This window comes from Onychostoma macrolepis, chromosome 04, assembly GCF_012432095.1.
Source record: "Onychostoma macrolepis isolate SWU-2019 chromosome 04, ASM1243209v1, whole genome shotgun sequence".
Lineage (NCBI taxonomy): Eukaryota > Metazoa > Chordata > Actinopteri > Cypriniformes > Cyprinidae > Onychostoma > Onychostoma macrolepis.
Genome location: NC_081158.1, coordinates 33,872,889 through 33,898,388, shown reverse-complemented (window position 1 = coordinate 33,898,388; position 25,500 = coordinate 33,872,889). Strand labels below are relative to the sequence as shown.

The 25,500-nt window shown below is 36.4% G+C and overlaps 1 protein-coding gene across 1 annotated transcript; it reads left to right on the top strand.

Moving 5' to 3' along the window:
- Positions 1-573: 573 nt before the first annotated feature.
- Positions 574-24,624, top strand: frs2a (fibroblast growth factor receptor substrate 2a). Its single transcript, XM_058774169.1, is given in 8 exon segments — positions 574-970; positions 17,211-17,301; positions 17,536-17,627; positions 18,905-19,091; positions 19,625-19,762; positions 19,868-20,031; positions 20,755-21,187; positions 21,190-24,624. Coding segments are annotated over 6 exon segments (1,455 nt in total). The 5' UTR covers positions 574-970; positions 17,211-17,301; positions 17,536-17,561; the 3' UTR covers positions 21,657-24,624.
- The last annotated feature ends 876 nt before the right edge of the window (positions 24,625-25,500 follow it).

The window sequence follows — 25,500 nt, the reverse complement described above, 5'->3', positions numbered from 1 at the left end:
ATAAATGCTGTTTATTTATACTTTTAACATATATAAAAAAATGCTTAAAAAAGTTTTTGCCTCCACTAGAGGCTGCTAAAGCACAACAACACAATGGACCAAATCTTAATATTTACCGTATTCTGTATTAAATACAATACAATAATTTACCGTATTCCCCCACCACCACTCCCACCAAATTAATATTTGATCAAGGAAACAATAGCTTTAATGGGCAAAATATTAAAGATTAAGGCACATATTTCAATCCACAGACAGTATTTTGAATATCACATAATATATCGTGACAAATCATTATCAAGATACAGGATTTGCTTCTTTTTGGTATGCAAAAACAGATACACAGTTTTCAAGCTACCTGTATAAAGTTAAAACAATTTCCTTGGTTATAGTATTTCGAAAGTAACTTTCTTTTAATTTCCGGGCACAGAATAATATTCTTCATTTACAGTAGGGTGTTCTATGAATCCTCTAAATCCCTCATATGCGGTTTTTCTATAGCTTCTCATTCGCATACAGTACACACACGCGACCCGGATGTAGTAGTAATGGGTAGATCTCTCTCTCTCTCTCTCTCTCTCTCTCTCTCTCTCTCTCGGGCCTGAGGAGAGTGAGAGCGGAGCTGCGCGAGCTTACAGTGATTCTGCTCGAGCGCATTCACTTTCTGCTGCTGCTCCACCAAAATATCACATTTATTTCCACACAAAGCGCCGCGAAAACTGATCAGATTCCACAATCAGCATCGGAATAACATTTCAAAGCGTTTTCCCACCTTTCTCCCCGATTTCTGGACTGCGAGCCATGGATAGATGGAAAAGTTTGGCTGTGTTTGGTGTCTGTGAGGGAGTTCAATACGAGCGATGAGTCCCGTGAAGAGATTTCACACATCTGACTGGAAAAACTCTCATTTACTGCGCTCATCTACACAATTAACCACTTATTAAACTCAGCCAGTGGAGATATGACTATAGTAAGTACTCATTTACCTCATATTTCATAAATCAAATCTCTTCTGCTGTGATTAGTTGTTAGCTGGCTAGGTAATTAGCATAGCAGCTTCGCAAACTATTATATAATCAAAATCAACGAAGACTTTGGGTTTCATGTCATGTTTTCTTCGGTTGGTACGTTATTGAAGTGCAAACACGGAGTTTAAAAGTTGTTTTTCCTCTGACGTAATAAAGTATGACATCGATGTGTTCAAACATCTTTGATGTGATGTGTGTGTGTGTGTTAAGTTAAAATAGTCTATAACAAAACATCCTGATAAAAGCGTACAGATATGATGTGCTTTGTTAAATTAGTTTGTGTATTTATCTTCATAAGTGATGAGGATCTAATATTGTGTGAATTATATTAAAACAATTAATTGCAATGCATTTAAAGTGATTTTATGGCAACTAGTACTGGTCTAATGGATTGGTTTACCATGCTTGTTAACTATAATTATATTAAAGTTACATTTTGTGGCATTTCAGATTTTTGTTTTTTAAATATGAACACATAATTCACTAGTTTGACTTTCAGAGGGTCCTCAAGAGTATTATTATTAATGAATAAACCTGATTATGATCACTGACACAGCTTAACTGAGTGCCTCCATTCATATTTACTGACATTTACATCCTTAAATCACATTTTATCAGTATTTTGGAAATGTAAACAAGGCAGTGCATGCTTAATTTGACTGTACATACAGCACGTATCATAACTGACATGGCGTGATTCATAACGCTCATCAGCAGCATTGATCCTCCAAGCTCCTGGAGGCTTGTCTGTTTCCGAGAACCTCATCTGAAGCCTGACAATGTGTCGTTTCTGGGAAGCAGCGGTCAGCAGTGATGCAGCACTTGTGTGTGTCCTTCACTTTGTGATTGAATGTTGAACAGATTCAGCAGCAGATTCCCATTGTCTGGTGGGGTATTTATTTGGCGAGAGTCGACTCATGCATGTGTAGGAGGACACATCAGGCCCTTTTCTAATGGGTGTGGTGCACTGTAGCTCACCACACCTGAATCAAGGCAGTAGACACAGTCATGATTGCACAAAGTGAAGGAGCTGTGGGTGTGATGACGAGAGCATCACCACCCATAGGATAAAGCTTTGGCAGAAGGCACTAATGCCGCCTCGTGCTGATGGATGTCAGGATCCAGGTGGAAAAAGCAGAGTAAAGACAGGTCCGTTTACACACACACGCTCCCTCAAATCTGTTTGTGTGCCGACAGGGTGACTGTGTTTCTCCTGTTTGCCCAGTGACTCAGCAGAGCTGCCTTTATGGTTTCCCGTTATTGCATTTGACGGTTTCTCTGACGCACTTTGCGCCATGTACTCTTATCAGCGAAAAGATGCTATGAATGCATTAAGTTGTCTTCATTAATACAAGTATACATTTATGCCAAATCCTCAATGTCATGCATTTTGGTGTGCTTTCATTTGTGCATTTAAAACTTTAGGGCTTGTTCCAGTTGTTGGGTTTCTGTTCTTTTAAGCACACTGGTGTAGAATCACTTTTTTACTAAGAAATTGCTAGTAAACTTCATTTATCAGTTACAAAAAAGCATTTAAAGGAATTGTTCACCCAAAATGAAAGCAATCCAAGGTGTCTACATTTATATCTTCAACTGGAAAAGATCTGGAGAAAGTTAGCATTCTATCACTTGCTCACCAATGGATCCTCCGCAGTGAATGGGTGCCGTCAGAATGCGAGTCCAAACAGCTGATCATCACAATAATCCACAAGTAATCCAAACCAGTCCAGTCCATCAATTAACGTCTTGTGAAGCCAAAAGCTGCGCCTTTATAAGGAACAAATCCATCATTAAGATGTTTTTAAGATCAAACAAGTCTTCTATCCATAATATTGCTTCCTCCAGTGAAAAAGTTGCTGGTCTGAATCAGGAGAAAAATCTGTACAGATCAAGCACCGTTTACAGCTCTAAACAAATATGTGGTGGATTTTGATATGAGAGACAACAGGAGCTTGACTTCTCACTGGAGGCAACTACTTTTTTTTTTTTTTTTAACTTCTAAGCAACAGTCTTCTCAAGATGTTAACTGATGGACTGGAGTGGTGTGGATTATTGTGATGTTTTTATCAGCTGTTTGGACTCTCAGTCTGAAGGCACCCATTCACTGCAGAGCAAGTGATGCAATGCTACATTTCTCCAAATCTGGCGAAGAAACAAAAATGAATCCTCATCTTGGATGGCCTGAGGGTGAGTAAATGTTTTAGCAAATTTTAAATTTTGGGTGAACTTCAAATTCAGAATGTAATGTTGTGGCTCTCTCTTCATGTTTTATCATCTGCTAATTGTGTTCTTGCTCGTTTAACTGCAGAAAGGTTTTTTTTCCACTCTGTAATGTGAAATGTGTTGATTTTGAGGCAGTATTGAATTGCAGATAATAGAGCAAAAGTTCTGAAGGCCGTCCAGTTCTTTTCAGAGGCTCGGTGAAATAGCTTTGCTGCTCTTATGAAAACACTCACAGCAGCTCAGCAGTTTTTCTTTCATTCCTGCATCATAATAGCTATGCTGGAAGAATTGAGCTGAATCATCATCAGAATCATTCAGTGACGCGATGGACATCCAGAACTATTCAGCGTTTAGCCTTCAGATTGATTTGAGTTTGTGATTTTAGCCGAAAAGCACCTGTCGTTGTTTGTGGAGCACAGCTAAGCTCCTTTTAAGAGTTATTTACTCGAAAATAACAATTTTGTTAATATTGTATTATGCATTAATGAGATTGTTAATAATTGAATTTTTTATTGATGCTGACAATTTCAGTGTTACGTTATATTACTGTTTTACTATTACAGATTTTTTTAATGGTTTTAATTTTAGTTAAAAACCATGAAAGGTGAAAAAAGTAGGTTTTTTAGTACTTTTATTTCAGATTTAAAAAAAAAATTATATCAGGTAACTTTAATTTTAGATAAAGCCATGAAAACTAACTGAAATATATTTTTACATTTTATTTTATTTCAGCTAATTTTTATTTATTTCAGATAATGTATTTTTATGGTTTTGATTTTAGGTAACGTTTTATTTTGAGCTAATGTTTATTTGTTTGATTAACATTTGGCTTATTTATTTATTTAATTGTTTTAATGTTAGTTTTATTGAAGTATAATCCTGCCATGAAGTGACTTTCTTCTTTGGAATACAAAAGAATTCATGTTGAAACACATTTAATTTTTTTTTTAAATTATTATTATTATTATTATTATTATTATTATTATTATTATTATTAGTATTATTATTTTGTACAATGAAAATCAATGGGGTCTGTGTTGTTTTGGGTTCTCAAAACATCTTCATAAGTCACCCAGGTTTGTGGAGTAAATGATGAGCGAATGTTGATTTTTGGGTGAACTGTCCCTTTAAGGAATGACAGAGTGAGAGTTTAAGATCCGCCGCTGGACTCTCAGGCTTTACTCTCCAGGGTCAGCGTCCGGCCTCTGTGTCCTCACTGACTCAGCTGACCTGAGCTTGATTTCTGTATTTCAGATGGACTTTCTCTATCTCCTCCCCCTTCTCTTGTCCTCTGTTGAGAAGGATCATGCAGTGAGGTCGGCCGCTCTCTTTCTGATCTTGCGCCTCCCACACAAGCTTAAGCTTGTTTTCTATGTGAAGAGCCCACTATTTCAGAGTTTCACTGGAGGCTCCGCGTTTTCATCATAGCCCTTTATTGGAAGCCTGTTTTAGATTTATTTACACTATTTACAGGACGATATTTGCAAAAGATTTCAAGAACATGCCCACTTCATATTTCACCCCAAAGTCGTAAGAATTTTTTTTTTGCAAGTTTTTTTTTTTTTTTTTCTTTTTTTTTTTTTTAAATTCTCATTACTGCAGTGCACAAATTAATAATTTATTTAAAATTTAATAAGAATGTCAGGATGCAACAAAAAATAAAAATAGAATAGGTTTCTTTTTATGCACAGTATATATATTTTTTTTCTATATTAGATTTATTTACATTGTTTACACAATGAATCTCGCACGCAACAAACTAAATAAATGAACTAATCTTAATATAAGGTTATTTTTTTTAATGCACAGATTTTTATTTTATTATATTTTATTTTAGGGTGAAATATGACCTGAAATTGCTTTTGTGACATTAACATTACAATAAAGGAGATGGGATGCCTTGGTTATTTATATCTGATTTTATTATTATATTTTATTTATTGTTATTAATATTATTTTTTTTAATATGACCTAATAGTTTTTTTAAGTACTTTGAGATAAACTAAAAGAAAGTGAGAAATTATGCCTTGGCAACTAGCTGAAATAAAATACATTATATTTGTTAGAATTTTTCTTTTTTTCAATTAACACTTATTTTTAATGGAACACTGTAGTAGTCATTCATTTTAAGCATTAGTCGACTAATCGCACGTTTATTAATAAACCATTTAAATCATAGCCTTTAATTGCCTACATCTAATAAGCGCTCAAGCACATGCATAAAGCCTGCCAGAGCACACCTCAGAAGTAATGATTATGAATGTGTCAGGGAAAAACAGTAAGGAGACTACATTAACATTTTAATAATTCACTGATAAACAAGTGTTTTCTTTCTTTTCGGTTTAAGAGATGAAGTTGGCGACACTGACTCATCATCTCCGCAGTAGTGATGCGCCTGTATGCAGGTTTCATACATAATCTGAGAATATTTGTTTTCCATTTGAATTGGTTCATTTGAAAGTAGACATTTCACTCTCTATAGATATACTTTTAATGTCTGTAAGGCAAAGATACACACAGACCGAGACGTCAGAAGCGCATCATGTTTGCTTTCATTATTTTACAAAAGCACGGTATTGTGAGTGCACACAAATAAACGTAGAGTCTTTACAGATTTGAAAGATGTATTATTAGATTTGAAAGATGTATTAAAATGACGGAGTATTTTAAGAGCAAACGCACCGGCGCCTTCATCTGTGCTGCAGTGAGCTACTGTTCAGCTTTCACACTCCGCACAGACACTTGAACAGCGTACATTTCTCTACGTTAACATTAGATTGAGTGGCCATGTAAAGTTGCTAATACTTACATATTTCAGATGATAAGCCATATTTATGGTGGATGAATGATAGGCGAGCGTTTGATGTCCTGCCCGATGTACTGTGTTACCACAAAGGCCAGCCGTTAACGATCTTCGTGACTTCACCAATGTGGATTTTTATTTTTTTTCTTCTGCAACTAAGCGACTAATAAAATTTTGGTTGACCAAGCCTCTTCTGGTCGACTATAAGGGGGCAACCCTAATAATTTCATTTCTAGTAACAATTTATTTATTTACTTATTTTTTTAACCAGCATAAAGTATATACAATAGATGATACACACGAACCATAATGTAAATATTTCTGCCTAGTAATAAAGTATCTATTTACACTCTTTTTTTTTTACCCCCTCTCACCAGAGTTAGTAGAGTTAAAAAATAATCTGCTACGTTCCTCCCCCGCTCTGACACGCCGTCTCTCTTCCTCTTTTTTTCTGGTGGGAGTTAAAGTAAACTCTGGCGCTGGTTTGAAGTGTGCGAGTCGCTCAGCGTTCACCAGCTGGCCATACTGGGAGCGCTGGGTTACCGGGGTGACTGGGCCGTGCGAGGAAGAACTCACACTCTCTCTCGCTCGTATGCCAGGAGAGCACAATATTAGTGTACACACTGGTGAAGAGCTCTTTACCTCCCACCCATCCCACACACACTCACAGCTGCTCTTACACACACTAACAGCACAACTGCAGATTTTTTAACAGGAAAAAGTCTTGTTGGTTTAGTATGCTTCAGCTGCTTTTGCTATTGCAGACGGGTTGTGTAACTCATATTCAGTGTTGTTGGGGGTTGTGTTTTCTTTTATAAATTGCATAAATCTGTTGATGCTTTTGAGGTTGAGCACATGTTCATGTTGTAATCTGTCAAACTGACTGGCTTCTAGTTAGAGGTTAATTTGCACCAAAATAGTAGATTTTGATTGGACTCTTATCACTTTGATGTCAAAAACAAAAGATATGGGTAGCTTTTTTTGTCTCAGTTTATAGACAAATAAACAGTTTGCATGTGTATTTTTGTTGCGTATCATATTTGATACATCAGGTGTTTATGGCTCATATAGTCGGATATGGCAAGAATATGATGTTAAAACAGCTCAATTTTATTCAGAGACTCAAACTGAGCAAAAATATGCAATTTGGTGCAGATTACTGATAGTTAAATGATAAAATTCTGATTCTTGTCATGTAAATCAGTGAGATGACAGCATAGCAGATACTTGCATAACATGATTTAAATATCAGTGGTCATATCTGCAATAATATGTCTTGAGTAAGATGAGATTGAAATGATCCAAACATATAATGCAATCCAAAAAAAAGAAATAAACACTCCTCCGATGTTTTGGAGGCTTGGAAAGATCATTCCTCGGCTGAGGAACAGTGAAAGTAAAGCTTCTGGAAACAAACGCTCCTCAAAAGGTCCTGATGATCAGATTTGAGACGCACTGATGGAAGATCAAGTAAAGCCGAGCTGCTTCAGTCCATTAGGTGTTCATCTGGAAATATTATTAAAGTTATTTTGATGCTTGCTTGATAAAAATCAGTCAAGATTTGACAGCCAAAAGACACGTGAAGCACCAGCTGAAGGTGCACGTTTGTATAATAACACTAAACCTTTTACTTGATTAAAAAAACCTCTAAACTATCAATCAGACAACAGAAGGCATGGAGTAGATTGTGTGCAACAGAGCAGAGTTGTGATCATTTAGAGCCTTAGAAAGTCATGTATCACATTTCTGAGTCTGTCACGAGTCTCTGATCAATAGATCTGATTTACCCTCCTGTGTTTTGAGCGAGATCTGCAGCTCTTTTCCTCTCAGTCAGTATCGTGTAATGCCTGTCTGGACGGTTTTGCTGTCAGAGCCATTAAAGTAGAAATAAATCTCTGTCCTAATGAGTGGGTGCGCCCGTGGCGCTTATTCACTGCCAGTTGGAGACGAGCTGTCTGTCATATCTATAGCTCTCCTTCGGGAATAGACTCTTTAAAGCAAGCATGCATTTCTGCATCCTATTTTTCCAAACCAGAAAGCCCAAGAAACCAGTGTTAAATGCTGTTTACATTCCAGTGTGAAGGGAAGGAGTGTATGTGTATTTCGCTGGGCCGTGTGTTTTTCCCAGGGCTGGAATGCGTGTTCAGAGGTGTGGGGTTAGTTCATGCTAATCCTGCACTCATGACTCTCACAGCACATCCCTGCACCACGCTAATGCATTCCTGCAGCTCCAACAGCAGAGCACAGCGCTAGCAACACTACGGTCATGGGTTCGATTCCCAGGGAATGCATGGACTGGTAAAATGCATACCTTGAATGCAAAGTTGCTTTGGATAAATGCATCTGCCAAATATACAATGCAAATGCGTAATTCTGATCTAGAGTGTTTAAAGTAGGGCTTCACGATTTGGGGGGGGGGTATATTATATATTAATATGACTAATAATAATATTCATAGTATTTGTTTATTGATTGAGACCAAAAATGTGATGATTTATTTATTTTCAAGTCTCCAAGTTTTCTGTGCTTATTTTTAAAGCTGCACAATTTAGCCCAAAAAAATATTTTGATTTAGATATTATGTCCGATAATAATATTTAGAGCTGCACAATTTAGCAATAAAAAAATAATGTAAAATATATTGAGTATTTAAAACATTATTTTACAACACAGCTCTAAAATAACAATACTAATGTCATTATTACTAATACACTTCAACTACTACTAATTATAAATATTATTAGTAAATAAATTATTAAAATGAAGATTTACAAAATTAAAATTACAATAATAAGTAAAAATTAAGTGTTTAATAAAAAGATAACTAAAATACAACTAAAATTAAAAATATTAATATACTACTTATTATTATTATTATTAAATTTTAAATAACATAATAAATAAATATTAAATAAAATATAATATATTAAGAATGAAATAAAGATACAACAAATTTAAATACAAAACAAATGTTGTTATTGTAATATAATGTTAAATAAAAATAGAGTATTTAATTAGTAATAGTTAATATATATATATATATATATATATATATATATATATATATATATATATATATAGTGCTGTCAATCGATTACATTTTTTTAAATTTGTGATTAAACATGCAATTTAAATTTTTAATCGATTGACAGCACTAGTTATTATATGCTAATACTAATATCTTAATTTCTTTATTTTCAAATGTCAAACCATGGAGCTTTTATTTGGAAATAATATAAATAAATAAAAATAAAATAAATTATTAAAACATCACAGGGAGTCCTTAAAGATTTTCTGTTGTGGACAACAGCCGGTTTATTAACATTTCTAATTACACGTTTGGGAAGCTTGTGTGAAGTAGCATTTACTGGGAACCGAGACGCTCATGAGCTGCTCATGTGTAAATGAACACAGAGCCATGCTTCACTCTGAAAAATGCAGTGCATATCTTTAATTCAATCACAGCCTTTGAGATTTGATTACAGCCTTTGCACTGAGCCATATCATGATTTCCATGTCTCGAAACATGGTAAAAACCACTCAGAATAACTCTGAACCAGAAAGCAACACTCTGGAAACCGGCGCATGCGGCCTAGACACTAAAAGCCAGTCTTTTCTCTGCAGAATAGTTGTGTAGCTTCATTTTTTTTCTTCTGAATACCCTTTTATTTATTCAGCAGATATAAATAGATGTAGTTACGCTGGAATTTGTGAAGCTGTAAATAATAAAGAAGTTACAGTTCAGTTACCTGTCAGAGCTGTACGTATCAATTTATGCGATGGACCGTGAGTAACGAGCAAATTGGCAAGATGCTGAAGCAAACTGCATGCGACGGCTTCACACGGCTGTTAATACAAGCTCTAAAGTGTTGGTTAAGAGCGTCTCCTGACTCATTCTTTCCAGCGTGCTGTTTATACTATTAGAATTCTTTACGAATGCAGAATAAGACTCGAGTGCTCCAGTGACCCCACACCGTTCCCAGAATGCAAACGCAGTGAGTCACAGATTGGCCGGGATGTGACAAGCCTCTGCAGCAGCAGTGCAGGAGGAGTGGGTGAGTTCCAGATCAAGACAGACAGATAGAAAGGCATTTCTGCAGATGAAAAAATCTACCTCAGTTTCCACACCCTGTGCCCCGTGGAATGTGAACATTGTGCGGGGGAGAGACACAGTGGCTTCAGTCATCGCACGCTTTCAACACACACACACATACACACGAGTATAGGGTGTGTGTTTGAGGGTGATGAAGTCAGAGGAGTGCAATCTTACCCGCAGCACTTCCCCTGTGTTTTCAGTGAAAGTGTTTGACTCGTCGTCCATCTTGTCGACTATGTAGTATGTATGTCTCGTGACCCCTCGCCCTTCACGCTAAATGTGCCTGCTTTTCTTGCTCCGTCTTAAAACATTGACTAATGCACGATTAACGAAATAAACTGAATTGCAATTCAAAATGAAAATTTATATGTTGGTTTTATTTCAATGAATCCCTAATAAATATTGATTTAGGCTTTTACGATCAAAGTATTACTTGATATAAATTAGTGATCTTATTGAAACCAAATGATTATGATTTGATTTGTTAACAGCTGAAGAACATCTGCATTATGTCGATTCAGTGAGTATGTTTCTAGCATCATGGCATAAGAGCTCATGCTTTAGTTGAGTTTGCTTGCAGTGTAAATTGAAAGCAGTGGGAATAAACGAACGACTCAACATCTTTCCATTGTGTGATCCTCATTGGTTGCATTCAGCAACAAACATATATTTTTATGCAACCTGTATGTTCAAACAGCTCAGTCTCAGAAGGGTACAGGTAGTGCCGTGATAGCGACCTCTCAAAGCTGCGGCTCGTCTTCTGTCGCGTGACCTTTGTGAGCTGAGATTGCTGCTGTAATATGACTCAGGCTCGTGGTTTAGCGGAGTATTGCAGGCTCGTCATGACCGTCCTCGTTACGTGGGGTGATAATTGCCCAAACATGCAGCAGGAGTGAGTGAATCTCTGTGAGCCGCTGACTGATCGCTGCTAATCCGGCAGAGATGATGGTCTGCGCTCTGACCTCATGCGTTTGCTGAGTTTGTCCTAGGTGTTTTGAGTTCAATTCAGTAACTCGTGTCAATCTAACCTGAATTTTCACTCAGGAATTGCCAGTAAATTTCACAAACAAGTACAAAGAAATGGCAAATAACACAATGAATGAAAAGTATTTCCTTTGTAAATATTCTCCAATAAAAAATATTAAAATAAGAAATGTTTCTATTGTGATATTTCATTGTAAAATAATTGGGTATTAAAGAAAAATAATTAAAATATTACAAGATTAATACAAAAAATAAATAAAATTTACAATACTAATATTTTTAGTCTTAATTTCTTTATTTTCAAACATGAGCTGCTCATGCAGTACAAACACTTCGTTATTAAATTATTTGTTGTTAAATGTATCGTGAGCTTACATCCTGACCTATTATTTTATATTATTTGTATATTTTTCAAAATGCATACATTTATTTAATAATAAACAATAATAAATATTAAACAAAAATAACTACATTTTTAAATATATAGTATTAATATTTAATAATTGTATAATGTATAAAATAAACACTTTATGTGTGTATATGTTTGAAATATATTTATAAAATATTTACTTTAAAAGACATATACACACACACACTAAATTTAGCTAAAATAATTTGAAATATATTTATAAAATATTAAATACACACACACACACACTAAATTTAGCTAAATATATATATATATATGTTATATAATTAAATCAATATTTGAGCAAGTACACAACCAGCCAGTGTTCAAAACTATCGCCTTACTTTAGCCCGATTCACAATGGTTAGCTAATAATAATGTTTTCTAATTTGAGTGGTACTGGTAGGTTTCCACGGAAAATTCGAGCATGGCACTGCATCATTACGTCACGTCTGTAAACATAAAGAAGTTGTCCCGGCTAGTATGCTATCGCATGTGAGGATCCTGCAGGTGCCGGATCGTTTATAGCCTTTACTCACAGCAGCTGGAATAATTAAATGTATCATTTTGATGGCGGATTGTGATCCAGACAGGATTGTTTTTATGAAACACGTGAATGAACTTAAATTATATTCCAGTTTTAAATATGCTTCTGATTACAGATAGTCTGAGTTTACACAAGATATGTATTTTAAAGAGAACCAGTTCGAAGGGAGCATAGTTCACTTTTTGCGTTAAAAGAATTTCTTAATATGAAATTCGAATGGTATGACAATTAGATATTACACTGTACAGAAATTGAAATCTACATGCTAATACACACTATACCCAGTCACGCGATGCTGATGTTGTTAACATTAATAATTTGAGAATAAAGTATAACAATAATAATAATTTGCACGGTGTGATGTGATATGAGCCAACAGATCTTTAGATTAAATCACCATTGGTAGCACGATTTATGGTAATGCTTTTTTCCTCAGCTGGCCAGAACAAATGTGGCAGACTTGTTCATAGGGCTGTCGCAATAACCGCAATATCGCAATACCGCACAATTGACGAGCATAACCGCAGAGGAATTACCTGCGTCTGTCCTTCAGGCCGAGTCATGTATTTTATTTTCCGGTTTATGTTCTGTTATGTGGACTGTTATTTTGTCATTCTCTTCTGTTTACTTGACTTCCTGTTTCAACGCGATTTAGTTTACGTTTCATTGGTTTCTGAATATGACCTCCTTACGTCGTAACACATACAAACACAGATTTTATATATATATATATATTAGTGCTGTCAATCGATTAAAAAATAATTAACTAATTAATCGCACATTTTTCTGAAATCGCGATTAATCCCACCTAACATTTAAAGTTTTTAAATATACTTTTATATTGCAATAATTTCACATTCAATCTTCAAATTAATGTACAAACAACATAAAGACAGTATTTTTTTAATATTTGTTTAATGGCATCTTTTTTTTATGACTGAAGGACAGTATTACTGACACCAATACTACTGATTTCTCTATAAAATTGCCCTTCGGACTATAGCCTATAGACTATAGCCATATATAGACTATATGAACTATAACCATTCAACATTACAGTATAATTGAGAGCTATCAATTTTCACATTTATTCTTTAAAAAAATAACTTCTAATTTAAGTGAACTTAAAACAATCTTCACATAAACCCATTATAATAGATGTCATATTTACCTGTGCCATTCAGCAGGAATATACAGAAATTGAAGTTATCAAACACTAAATTCTAAATTAAATACAGATGAATCCTTAAAGCTATTCCTCTTTTTTCTTTTGTTCTGTAATGAACAGACATCACAGCAGCTGGTTATTAGGTTGTTTTGGCTGCTATTTCTTTAAGAGATGTCGCTGCTGAACATGACGCAGATCTGACACGCATCATATTTTCTCTCAACTCTCTTCACCTTTTCTGACCCACTTCAGGTCTTAAAGTCTCTATTAATGAGCTGACGAGTTGAATCGGGTGTGTTGCGTGAGGGAGACAGTGCTGGGCTGCTCCAGGACACTTTTGAAAACCATTATAAAAAATTATATAAAATATATTACATGCACGCACAGTTTTAAAGCAGCTTTAATCGCCTTTTTGGTAACTTCATGACTTAACTGACCACGACATTGCATGCACGTAGTTTATTTCGCACTTTGATATGAAAGAATACAGGCTACAGCCAGCGTCTTTGTGCGTGCAATGGAAGAGCGTGAGCCCAGTACCGTTTCCGCGCTCGTTTGAATCGCGTGTCTGAAACGTCTCCCATTTGATGTGGTCGTAAAGACGTTCTGCGACTGAATAAATGCACTTCTTGTCAAGAGAAAAAGTGACAGAAGCAGCAGTTGTGAGTGGGGTGGCCCCGTCCCTGTGTTAATTGCGTTAAATATTTTTAACGCGTTAAAACTGAAAAAATTAATCGCCTGCTTTAACGCGCTAATTTTGACACCACTAATATATATATATATATGGCGATAATACCGCATATCGCGGTATTGAGCCACTCAAAATTACCACAAGGGAAATTCCCTCACCGCGACAGCCCTGCTTGTTCAGATGACAATATACGGTGAAAATTCTTATTTGGGTCATATATTCCAAGACGTAGGCTAGAATCTGTGATTTGCGAAGTACAGTAAATATCCACACCAGTGCGGTGACTGACAGACTGACACACACTCCTCAAAACATTAGATTCATCCGCGCTGGAGCTGTGCCGACTCACAACCCCACTCAAGCAAGATAATTCCGCAAAAAGCTGCAATTCCAGGTTTTCAAACAGAGATGGCGACAAAGAGGCAAAACTTACGGACTGCAGCTTTAAAATATATTTATGAAATATTTATACCGTTATAAAAGTAGTTCATACAACCTGTGCTTTTTAAAAAATTTATGAAATTTATTGCCTGAAAGTTATTCACTTTAAAATCTCATTGTCAGTTGTGCAGCTTCTTTGAAAGTTCTGATTTGAACACACAGGTGAACGTGATTTTTGCATGAGTTGTTCTGGTTGATGGATGTTAAACTGATGGAATGCGAGCAGGACGTGGGCTGTGGTCACATGACCTCCACATACCTGCACAGGTGGGACACATTTCCTGTGAAATTCCCACCACGTTGCACCCTACATCCTTCACTCATGAAATATAGAAGACAAACGGAGCACTGCCGCTGACTGATCATTTCACATAAAGGAGGAGTGACGTGAAACATGCTGTCCAGACTCTTGTGTTTGTAATGTGTGTGGTGTAGTAAATCAATTTTAGCATGTGTAATGTCTGATATCTGAGCGAGAGAGCCGTTTGTTTCCTGCAGGAAGATGAGCTGTAAACTAGAGCAGCTTTACTGGAGCTCATGAATTATTCACGTTTCATCCTCATGAGTGGCCATAATGAACTGAGCTGCAGGTCATGCTGCAGATTCATATTTAACATCATCTGTTGCCTTTTTTGCTGCTATTCAAAATAAAGGTTGAGCCACAACTGGCTTGTTTTTTTATGCTAAACATTAACTTAGACAGGAATGGCAGTAGTTTTGGTATATCGGAGCAATTTTTTCATCACTGATTATGGCTTTTTAGGCATTTCTTAAAGATGGCATTGCATTTAGTCCAACAGTTTTTGAGTGCAACAACATTTCATAAGTGAAAACCTCCCAAGAAACGCATCTGATGAACCATGTGAGCCTAATTATACAGTTATAGTTTTTATAGACAGATTAGTTTTGCACTTCCCTATCACTCGATATGTAGCTGGAGAGCTCGACCTCTGAACCACAGGCTCATCAGATGTAAGCAACAATGACAGAGATTGAATCAGACTAAAGTTACTGATCGCAGAAGGATCAGATGCAAAAAAGCAGCAAGATCAAGTGCACAACACCACAAACATCCTTTTGTTTAAACAGGCGAAAATGTCAAAAAACAAACAGCCGCTATGGGACGTTCTGGCCTTTTTTCTGGAGATGTTCAAGTAAATGTGCGCATGAATTATGAATGTGCGCAGGGCGGCCATGGGACTCGAGTCAGAATCCGGTCTTTGCATATGCTTGATTTAAATCATCTACACTGGGGAAAAAATTGGATTTACTTTGAACAATTTTCAGTCAGCAATAGCTAGTACATTTTTATAAATAATCGCAAAGAAACAGCAAAAATAGTATTTTTTTGTAAATGTACTCTTTCAGTCTTTTAAAGGGGTCATATGATGCGATTTAATGTTTTCCTTTGTCTTTGGAGTGTTACAAGCTGTTTGTGCATAGATAAGATCTGTAAAGTTGCAAAGTCAAACCCAAAGAGATATTTTTTTATAAAAGTTAAGACTCTGCCACGCCTTCCTAAAACGGCTCATTTAAACACGCCCCCACATGTCTACGTCACGGTGTAGGAAGATTTGCATAACACCGCCCAAATGTATACATAATGAAAGAAGGTGTAACTTTATTCTTGCTGTAGTATTGTTGTTGCCGCCACCATGTTGATGAGACGCTGCGTGTTTCGTTGTGAAAGCGAAAGTACTTCGTTTGGACTTCCAAATGAGTACACAACTAGAAATCAGTGGTTAGGTTATATTTACAACACTGTTCCAGAACAGTACAACGCAAATATTCGAGTGTGTGCAGCGCATTTTACGGAGGACTGTTTCCTGATCCTGGGAGAGAGTAGCCTACTATGTGAACACTATGAATGGCTGTGAACACTATAAAGTGGGGGCAATTCCAACGTCACAAGGAGAGTCTGGTGCTTCTGACTCACAGCCTGTAAGTACGTTTCGATATTTAAAGAATTTGCTACTGACCATTCAAACGCGAGTTTTGAGCTGTGTAGAGTAGCGCTTGTTTGGCATTTCTCCGATCACAAATGCAGACATGGTGTTATGTTTACACCGCGCGGCGCAACGTAAAAAGACCGTATGAGTCATTATAATCAGTAATTATGTCCTCACGGAATGCAACAAATGCCTCATTTATAGTGGGTTTTATTGTTTTAGCCTTGTCGCGCCGGCCCGGGACACGGCATCGCAACATGGTAAGGGACGTAACATTTCCATCACATGCTTGAGGTATTCGGCCAATCACAACACACTGGTTAGCTGGCCAATCAGAGCACGCCTAACTTCTCAGAACGATGAGCTTTGTAAAAATCGGCGCGGAGCATAGAGGAGCAACAATAATGTACAGTATGTGGAAAATAATGTGTTTTTTGAACCTTGAACCGCGTAAACACAGCATTACCAAATACACAAAATAATGTTCTTTTTAGCAACGTCATATGACCCCTTTAAATCTTTTTTTATTAAATCTTTTTTCTTTTTTTTTGTGTATCCTGAACTTAATACCTAATGTGTGCACCTCTGACCTACTTTAAAATAAGTGATAATAAATATAAATAATACCTTTGTTAAATATGTTTCATACATACATGGAATTATATTTATTTACTGAATGCATTATATGCATTTAATATATAATAAATATGTATTTATGTATATTTATATATATTTAATATAAAATAAATGATTTTGAGTTATATTTATTGTAGTTATTTTATATTTCTCTCATCTATTCAGTAGAAACGTGGTTTAAAATGTGCAACAAAATGAGTGTCTAAGTTTGTTTTGTGTGTGTTTTGGTCCACAGGAAGTGGCCCGCTGTCCTGCTGGAGGTGTGATGTTGATCTGTGATGCGGGTGTGTGTCCAGACGAGCAGAATCATTGATGGCTGGATGTAGGTGAGCACTGCAGCGCTCTCTGCTGGACCATCAGAGCAAACACACGTCTACAGAGAAGGGACATGTGTAGGGCTGGGTGGATATTTTGGCTTTAAGATGATATCAATCTCTAAATAAACAGCCTACCAAACACAGACTGTCTGATGTTTCTGAAGTGTTACTTTCTCTCCCCTGTACTTCCCCATCTCATCTGTTTCTTCTTCCATATTGTCGTCCCTCATATCTTTTGCACAGGGGTCCGATGGTGTGTTAAAGGCGCCATGGGGAGCTGCTGTAGCTGTCCCGATAAAGAAATCATCCCTGACAACCATCACAACAAATTCAAGGTGAGTGCATCTCGATCTAATGCTGTCTGTCTGTCACACGGACTGCACTGAAGAGAGACAGAAGTTCTCATTTCTCTGGCCTAACACATTATTAAGTCCTCTTACAAGTGCTTACTGCGCACTACAGGCAAATGTTTAGACAGTTTAGACTAGTCATCATAAAATATGGAACTTAGAAATAATAATAATAATAACAACAACAACAACAACACAATTGGAAATATGGGAATTATGTAGTAAAAAAAAACAACAACAAAAAATCTTTTCTTTAAAAAAAATAAATAAGAATTATATATGATATTTTTATATTGTATTATTATATCTAAATTATATAATTATTTACCAAAAAATGTTTATCATGTAATCAATATAATCAACAATATCAATATAATTATTTAAAACTGAGGTTCTCAGCTCCAGTCCTCGGGACCCAGTGCTCTGCACATTTTGTATGTGTCTCTTATCTGACACGCTCGGTTCAGTTCATGGATCTCTCTCTTAATGAGCTGATGATCTGAATCAGGTGCGTTAAATAAGGGAGACTTACAAAACGTGCAGAGCAGTGGGTCCCGAGGACTGGAGTTGAGAGCCACTGATTTAAAATATATACAAATTAAAAAAATTATATATATTTTGTGCATTTTATGTATTTAAGTAGAATATAAATAGAATGTAATAAACATTTGAGTAGAAGCTAGATTATATTAGATTAGATTATATTATTTCAAACTAATAAATGATTTAACATTTAATAATATACATTTTATATATATAACAACTTGAAATTAAGTGTTTTATATTAGATTAATTATATTAATATAAATAACGATTTATCATTCAGTAATTTAAAATATATATTTATAATATATATTGTGTGTCTTGTTATAAAACAAGATATAAAACATTAACAATATTATATATAGACGCATTCTTTGTGTGTGTGTGTGTGTGTGTATATGTATGTATGTGTGTGTGTATATATATATATATATATATATATATATATATATATATATATATATATATATATATATATATATATATATATATATATATATATATATATATATATATATAATTTTTATTATTATTATATAGTTTTGTCTTAAGAAATTAAGGCATTTAAGTAGAATCAACAGACATTTAGCTTATAAGAACAAAAATTTAGTCTAAAGTTTTGACTGGTCATGTATGTGTCTGAAAAAAAATTATATTTAAAAATTCATACCATGTATTTCAAGCTGTGTTCAGAGGTGTGCTGATGTGTGTGTGTGTAGGTGATAAACGTGGATGATGATGGTAATGAGCTGGGCTCGGGTGTGATGGAGTTAACAGAGGAAGAGCTGATTCTGCACACGCGCAAACGAGATGCCGTGAAGTGGCCCTACCTCTGCCTGCGTCGCTATGGTTACGACTCCAACCTCTTCTCCTTCGAGAGCGGCCGGCGCTGCCAAACCGGTCAAGGTGAGACTCGCTCGCTCTCTACCAGATAGGGGTGTCAAAAAGTACCGACTTCGGTGAGACGATACTAGCATTTCCCGTTAGAATTTGAGCGCTGCTGAGCGGATTCGTAAACACCGCCACTGTGTTCATGTGCTCAACAGAAATGTCTGTGATTGGCTACAATGATCATCGCTTCATGCTCTTCACCGAGCGCGGCTCACACTGAAGCACACGCGAGCGTTTGAGAGCCACATCTATCAGTGGATCTGTCAGCGGATGCCTAATATATCTGCTCATAGACGGATCCACTGATAGACGCTCTCAAACGTGAAGAGCATGAAGGGATGATCATTGTAGCCAATCACAGACATTTCTGTTGAGCACCTGAACACAGCGGCCAATCAACGGTGTTTAAGAATCCACTCAACAGCGCTCAAATTCTAGCGTGAAATGCTGGTATCGTCTCATTTTTTTAAATTTTGGTACCAAAGTCGGTACTTTTTGACACCGATATGGTTGTCATTCATATTCATACTTCACTCTTCTCCTCTCAGGGATATTTGCGTTCAAGTGTGCGCGGGCTGAGGAGATCTTTAACATGCTGCAGGACATCATGCATAACAACAGCATCAGTGTGGTGGAGGAGCCGGTGCTGGAGCCCGAGCTTCCAGTGACGCCTCACACTCCCACCAGTAAGAACACACACACACACACACACACACACACACACACACACACTCCAGTGCTCATGCTCAGACTGGAAGCTCTCACTGACCCCTCCACCGCTCTCTCTGCAGCTCCTGGTTACTCCGTCCCGACGGTAGCCAACGGGATCGGCCGCTACCCGTCATTCGGCGACGCCTCCTCGCGGCCGTCCAGCCGTCACCCTTCAGTGGGCAGCACTCGGTTACCGTCAGTAGGGGAGGAGTCCACACACCCACTGCTGCTCAACGACGAGACGGTACACAACACACACGCTAACACTTAACTACATTAGTTATATGATATGATATAACTAATATGATATAATAAAACATTATCAATTATAATCGTTTTAATATATTTATATTTGTATATGTATAAATTTATGTATGAATGTATACATGAATGTAAACATAAATGTATACATGAATGTAAACATAAATAAACAACATATATAAAGATATTAAAAATTATAATTGATAAATATTTATTTAAATATATTTTTAATATGATATAATAAAACATTAAGTATTATATTTTATCAATTTATGTATATTCATAAATATTTATATTCATATTTAAAAATAAAGATATAAAACATTAACAATATTATATGTAGAGGCATTCTCTTTGTGTGTGTGTGTAATATATAAAATACTTTTTTTTAATTCACACACATGAATTAAAAAATATAAAACTAATAATATAATTGTTATTGTTTTATATTTTATAATATTAAATAATATTTAAATAAACTATTTTATATATGTAAGTATTATATTAAGTATTACTTTTTTTTTTTGTATTTCAGTAGTAAACTATTTTTTATATTTTAAGTATTAAGTATAATATGAATTCATTATTATATATTTTGTGTCCTTTTTAAATGGATAATTTAATGCCGTTTTGGCAGCAAATTTCATAGGAAACCATAAAACTCTAGTTCATCTTTTTCTGTTTCTGGTGACCGATGTCTGTGCAGGTGCACACTTACGTCAACACGACGGGTCTACAAGAGGAGCGGCGCTCTCGCGGTGCTGGCCACGCCCCTCTAGAGCTCCGGACGTCCAATCCAGAGAGCGCAGCCCCAGCGTCGCCCAATGAGCTGGAGCCGCACGTGCTGCTGGAGCCGGAGGCCGTGAAGTTTGTTTTAGGCCCTACGCCTGTCCAGAGACAGATGCTGCTCAAGGAGAGACACCAAGAGCTGGGCGAGCAAGACACGGGAGCAGTGGGCCCAAGTACTGACGCCGCTTCTCCCGCAAAAACTGTAAACGGCGGCACGGACTGTGACACGGGCTACGACAGCGACGAGCGCAAGGAGATGCCGCACGAGACTCATAACAGCGGATCCGGAGCAAGACGCAACAGACCTCCCGTTCCGCTCCCGGACGCCCACAACGCTAACAACTCAGCCCAGCGCGGACCGCGCTTCTCAACTACGAGAACCTGCCGGCACTGCCGCCCGTTTGGGAGACCCGCAAACCCAACAGCGAGGCGGAGGACGAGGAGGAACTCAAATCGCCGTCTCTGAACGGCTTCCACTCCCTCGATCACAACTACGTGAACACGGAGAACGTCACCGTGCCGCTCAGCGCACACAAACTCCACAGCACTCAGCCCACCGTGTTTAACTTCGACCTCCGCAGGCTCTGCCAGCTCAACTACATCGAGGTGGAGATGGACAAAGTGTCAGACTCCAGCGGGCCGCACACCCCCAAAACGCCCACCACGCCCCTGCCGCCCACCCCCACGCGCCGGACGGAGCTGTACGCCGTCATCGACATCGAGCGCACCGCCGCCATGTCCAGCCTGCAGAAAGCACAGCCGCGGGACGACGGCACATCCAGGAAAACACGACACAACAGCACCGACCTGCCCATGTGACCCGAGCAGCCAGAACGCAGGAGTTTATCTCCCAAAACACGCCTAGGTCACATTTCACTACTGAATATAAACACATAAAATATTATCTTCCAAACTAAACCTGTTTTATACATGCAAACTCAATAATTATGATTTTTCACCAGTCTCAACAAAGCTGCATTTATTTGAACAAAAATTTAGGAAAAATGTGAAATATTATTATAATTTTAAATGACCGTTTTCTATGTGAATATGTTCAAATGTAATTTATTTCTGTGATGCGCAGCTGTATTTTCAGCATCATTACTCCAGTCTTCAGTGTCACATGATCTTCAGAAATCATTCTAATATGCTGATTTGCTGCTCCGTTATTAGTAATAGTTCATATTATTATCAATGTTCGAAAAACCGTTTTTGCTGCTTATAATGTTTGTGGAAACCATGATACAATTATTTTTCACAATTCTTTAATGAATAGAAAGTTGAAAAGAACAGTATTTATTTGAAATAGAAGTCTTTTCTAACATTACGAAATTTTCATCAATTTAATGCATCATTGCTAAATAAAAGCATTATTATTGTTATTATTATTATTATTATTATTATTACTCACTCCAAACTTTTGGAATGGAATTGTGTCAGTTTCCACAAAAATATTGGGCAGCACAACTGTTTTCAACATTGCTAATAATCAGAAATGTTTCTTGAGCAGCAAATCAGCATATTAGAATGATTTCTGAAGATCATGTGACACTGAAGACTGCAGTAATGATGCTGAAAATACAGATTTGATCACAACAGTAAAATACTTTTTAACATATAATCACATGGTAAACAGTTATTTCAAATAGTAACAATATTTCACAATATTACTGTTTTTACTGTGTTTTTGATCAATTAAATGCAGCCTTGATGAGCAGAAGAGTTTTTTTCAAAAACAATTTTAGTTTTTCAAACACTAAGAAGCTTCAGTTTTGTTATGCAAAATATATATTCATAATTATAATTTTTTTGATTTGGGGTGAAATATGACCTAGAATGGACACGTTTTGTGAGATATATATATAAGTATATGTACTATATTTTGTACTTTACAAGTGCACTGATCTGCATTCATTCTCTCAGCACGTGCCATCTGTGGCGGGAAACACAGGTCTGAAACGGTCGAGTCAAACAGGTACAGATGAGGAAACACTACGATGGTTTAGCAGACCTCATTCACCAATGCTGTGATGTTTTACTCTCTATTTCACAAATAAGGAAGTGTTCGAGATGCGTCTTTCTTGTGGTTACTGCGTCGATGTAAGTCACTCATTTTGCACTTGAGAGCAATAAAAGATGCTCACTACGGTATTCTAGAATCACATGGTACACTGCCGTCACTTTAAACGCTCGCTCTCCCTCCACAGCCCTTCTGCTAGCGTGATCCCAGAGGAGTGTTTTCAGCCGTACGCTCGCGTCTGTCGACCAAACTCCAGTGAGTCTCCGAGCAGCTCTTTTCTTTCGCACGCCTCTCAGTTGCTAAGAAACCCTGATATTTGATGAGCGTTTGGTGCTACAGGTGGTTTAAAAGGGTCTTCAGGTGTAGAAATTGTACAGTTAATCATATTAATGATGCACTGTGTATCTGTGACTATATCGGTAATGGACAATATTATCAGCCTGTACTGGAAGTGGATAAAATCAGGGATTATTTTCCCCCAAACTTAAACGGATTTCCTAAAATGAAATTTAATAAATAAACAAATAGCCTACACTGTTTAAAAAAATATTTTTCTATAACAGGTTGCAAATATACTAAACTCTAGTGTTATTATACATAGAAGAAATCAAATTTTACATGAAAAGCATAATACTTAAATTTGAGGTCATTTAAAAAACACTGAAAATAAAAAATTGTGTAGAAATAAAAGTTTCTTTAAATATAAAATCTTACAACAAGCATCTTTATCAAGAAAAAAAAATTCTTAATCTTTTTTTAACAGACAAAAAACTACTGGTGTATAAACTAAATATAATAGTTTATACAAAAAATCTTGGCATAGAAACAAAATAGTTTTCACCCAGAAATTTCAGAATGTTTTCTTTCAGAAATATAAATAATACATTTCAGAAATATTCTTTCTTTTACAACTTCAAAAAATCTTTTCTTTTTTTTTACAGTGTATATTCATAATATTGGCCATAATAAAAACATCTGTCAGATACACTGAATCAGTGCATCCCTGCTAAACACTATTGCATTGCTAACATTACGAGATGTGTGCGAGACGTTCATCGCTGTAGGCCTGTTTTCTTTGAGTCAGTGTTGTAAAGGTGGATAACAGAAACATCCCGCGAGCTTCGGGTCCTCACGTGCTTTCAGAAGGAGCTGGAGGATGTTTGCGGTGCTGCAAACGTGTGTCTTAGCGGCAAATGTGATTGTATCGCTCGTCTGCACGCGCTCCAATGTTCGGAAAACACAGATCTGTTTACGGCGTGTGGAGCAGACGGACTGATCTAGACAGCCGGTTTATGTAAAGTTTCTATTGTAAAGTTTATCGTATGCTCGAGTTGCATTATTATCATGTTATTTTCTACCTTTTGAGAGAGTGTGCAAATATAGGAACGTTCACATGTACAAAACAACACTTGGTAGGTTTAGAAACAAATTAAATAAGTGTAAAAATCAAGGTCATTTGCCAAATCTGAGGAACTGAATGATTGTCGGGATCTTTCAGGTGTGTGTGTGTGTGTGTGTGTGTGTGTGTGCGTGCGCACGGTTACATTCCTATGCGAGTATTTCACAATTATGGACATTGTACTGAAAGTAGTTTTGATATTTGCATTTGATATATTGGGTATTGATATCAGTTTAGTAAAATGTTTGTATTTTAAAAAAAAAAAAGACAGAATATTGTGTATTTTGTGATATGTACACCATTACATCCCCTGCCATCGGTGCCAACTCTATTTTTGTAGCATGGCAAAAAATCATTAAAAAATGAAATGAAACTCCTGTCTGTTTCTTAAAGTCTCCGTTAGAAAATTCACTTCAAAAACCTCTAAAAAATAAATAAATTTGGAGTTGTTTCTGTTCTGTTCTCTTCTGGGATGGAGGTTACTTTTTTACATTTCGTTACAGATGCATAGAAATTACAAACTAATTTAATCCCATGTTTTTTTTGTTCCTGTGGTGTGACAAAATCATTTTTCCAAAGAACCAATATTGCACGTCATCTACCCAATTACACGAGAAACAAGTTTAATAATAGAAAACTGTACTGTCGCCTAATAAGTGGCGTATTGGGGCAAGATGTTCTCTTGTAAACAGAACTGAAATGACAAAAAACAGCAACCAAAGCCAATTACCTCCTGATTACAAGTCAATGAATTATTCAAGCGATGCTGAACACTGAGAAGCACTGACCACCAGAGGGCAGTGCAGCACACCAAATCAAACTTACACCAGAAAGTGTATCATTATTGTGTCTGTTTAATAACAATAGTATACATTTGCATATATTTATGACTATTAGTGGTCATCAGTATCAGTTTTCATTCACTTGTCAATTTTGGGCTATATTTTTCTTCCTGAGTTTGTTTCTGCACTTCAGTATTATTTACATTCACATTCTGAAGGTTTTTACTGTGGGGTTTGTTCATATCTCATTCACTTCATACATATTTTTAACATTTTACTCTTTTTATTTTCTTTTTTTTCTTTTTTTTCTGGCTGTTGACTATTTTCCAATTTACAGAATGATAAAAAGAGACTTTAATCTGTCAACAAAATCAAACAAGAACTTTGAACCTGGCTTTAACCAAAGTTCAGATACATTCTCTTGAAACGTATGCAAACGCTGTGTACTGTGGAAAATATGGT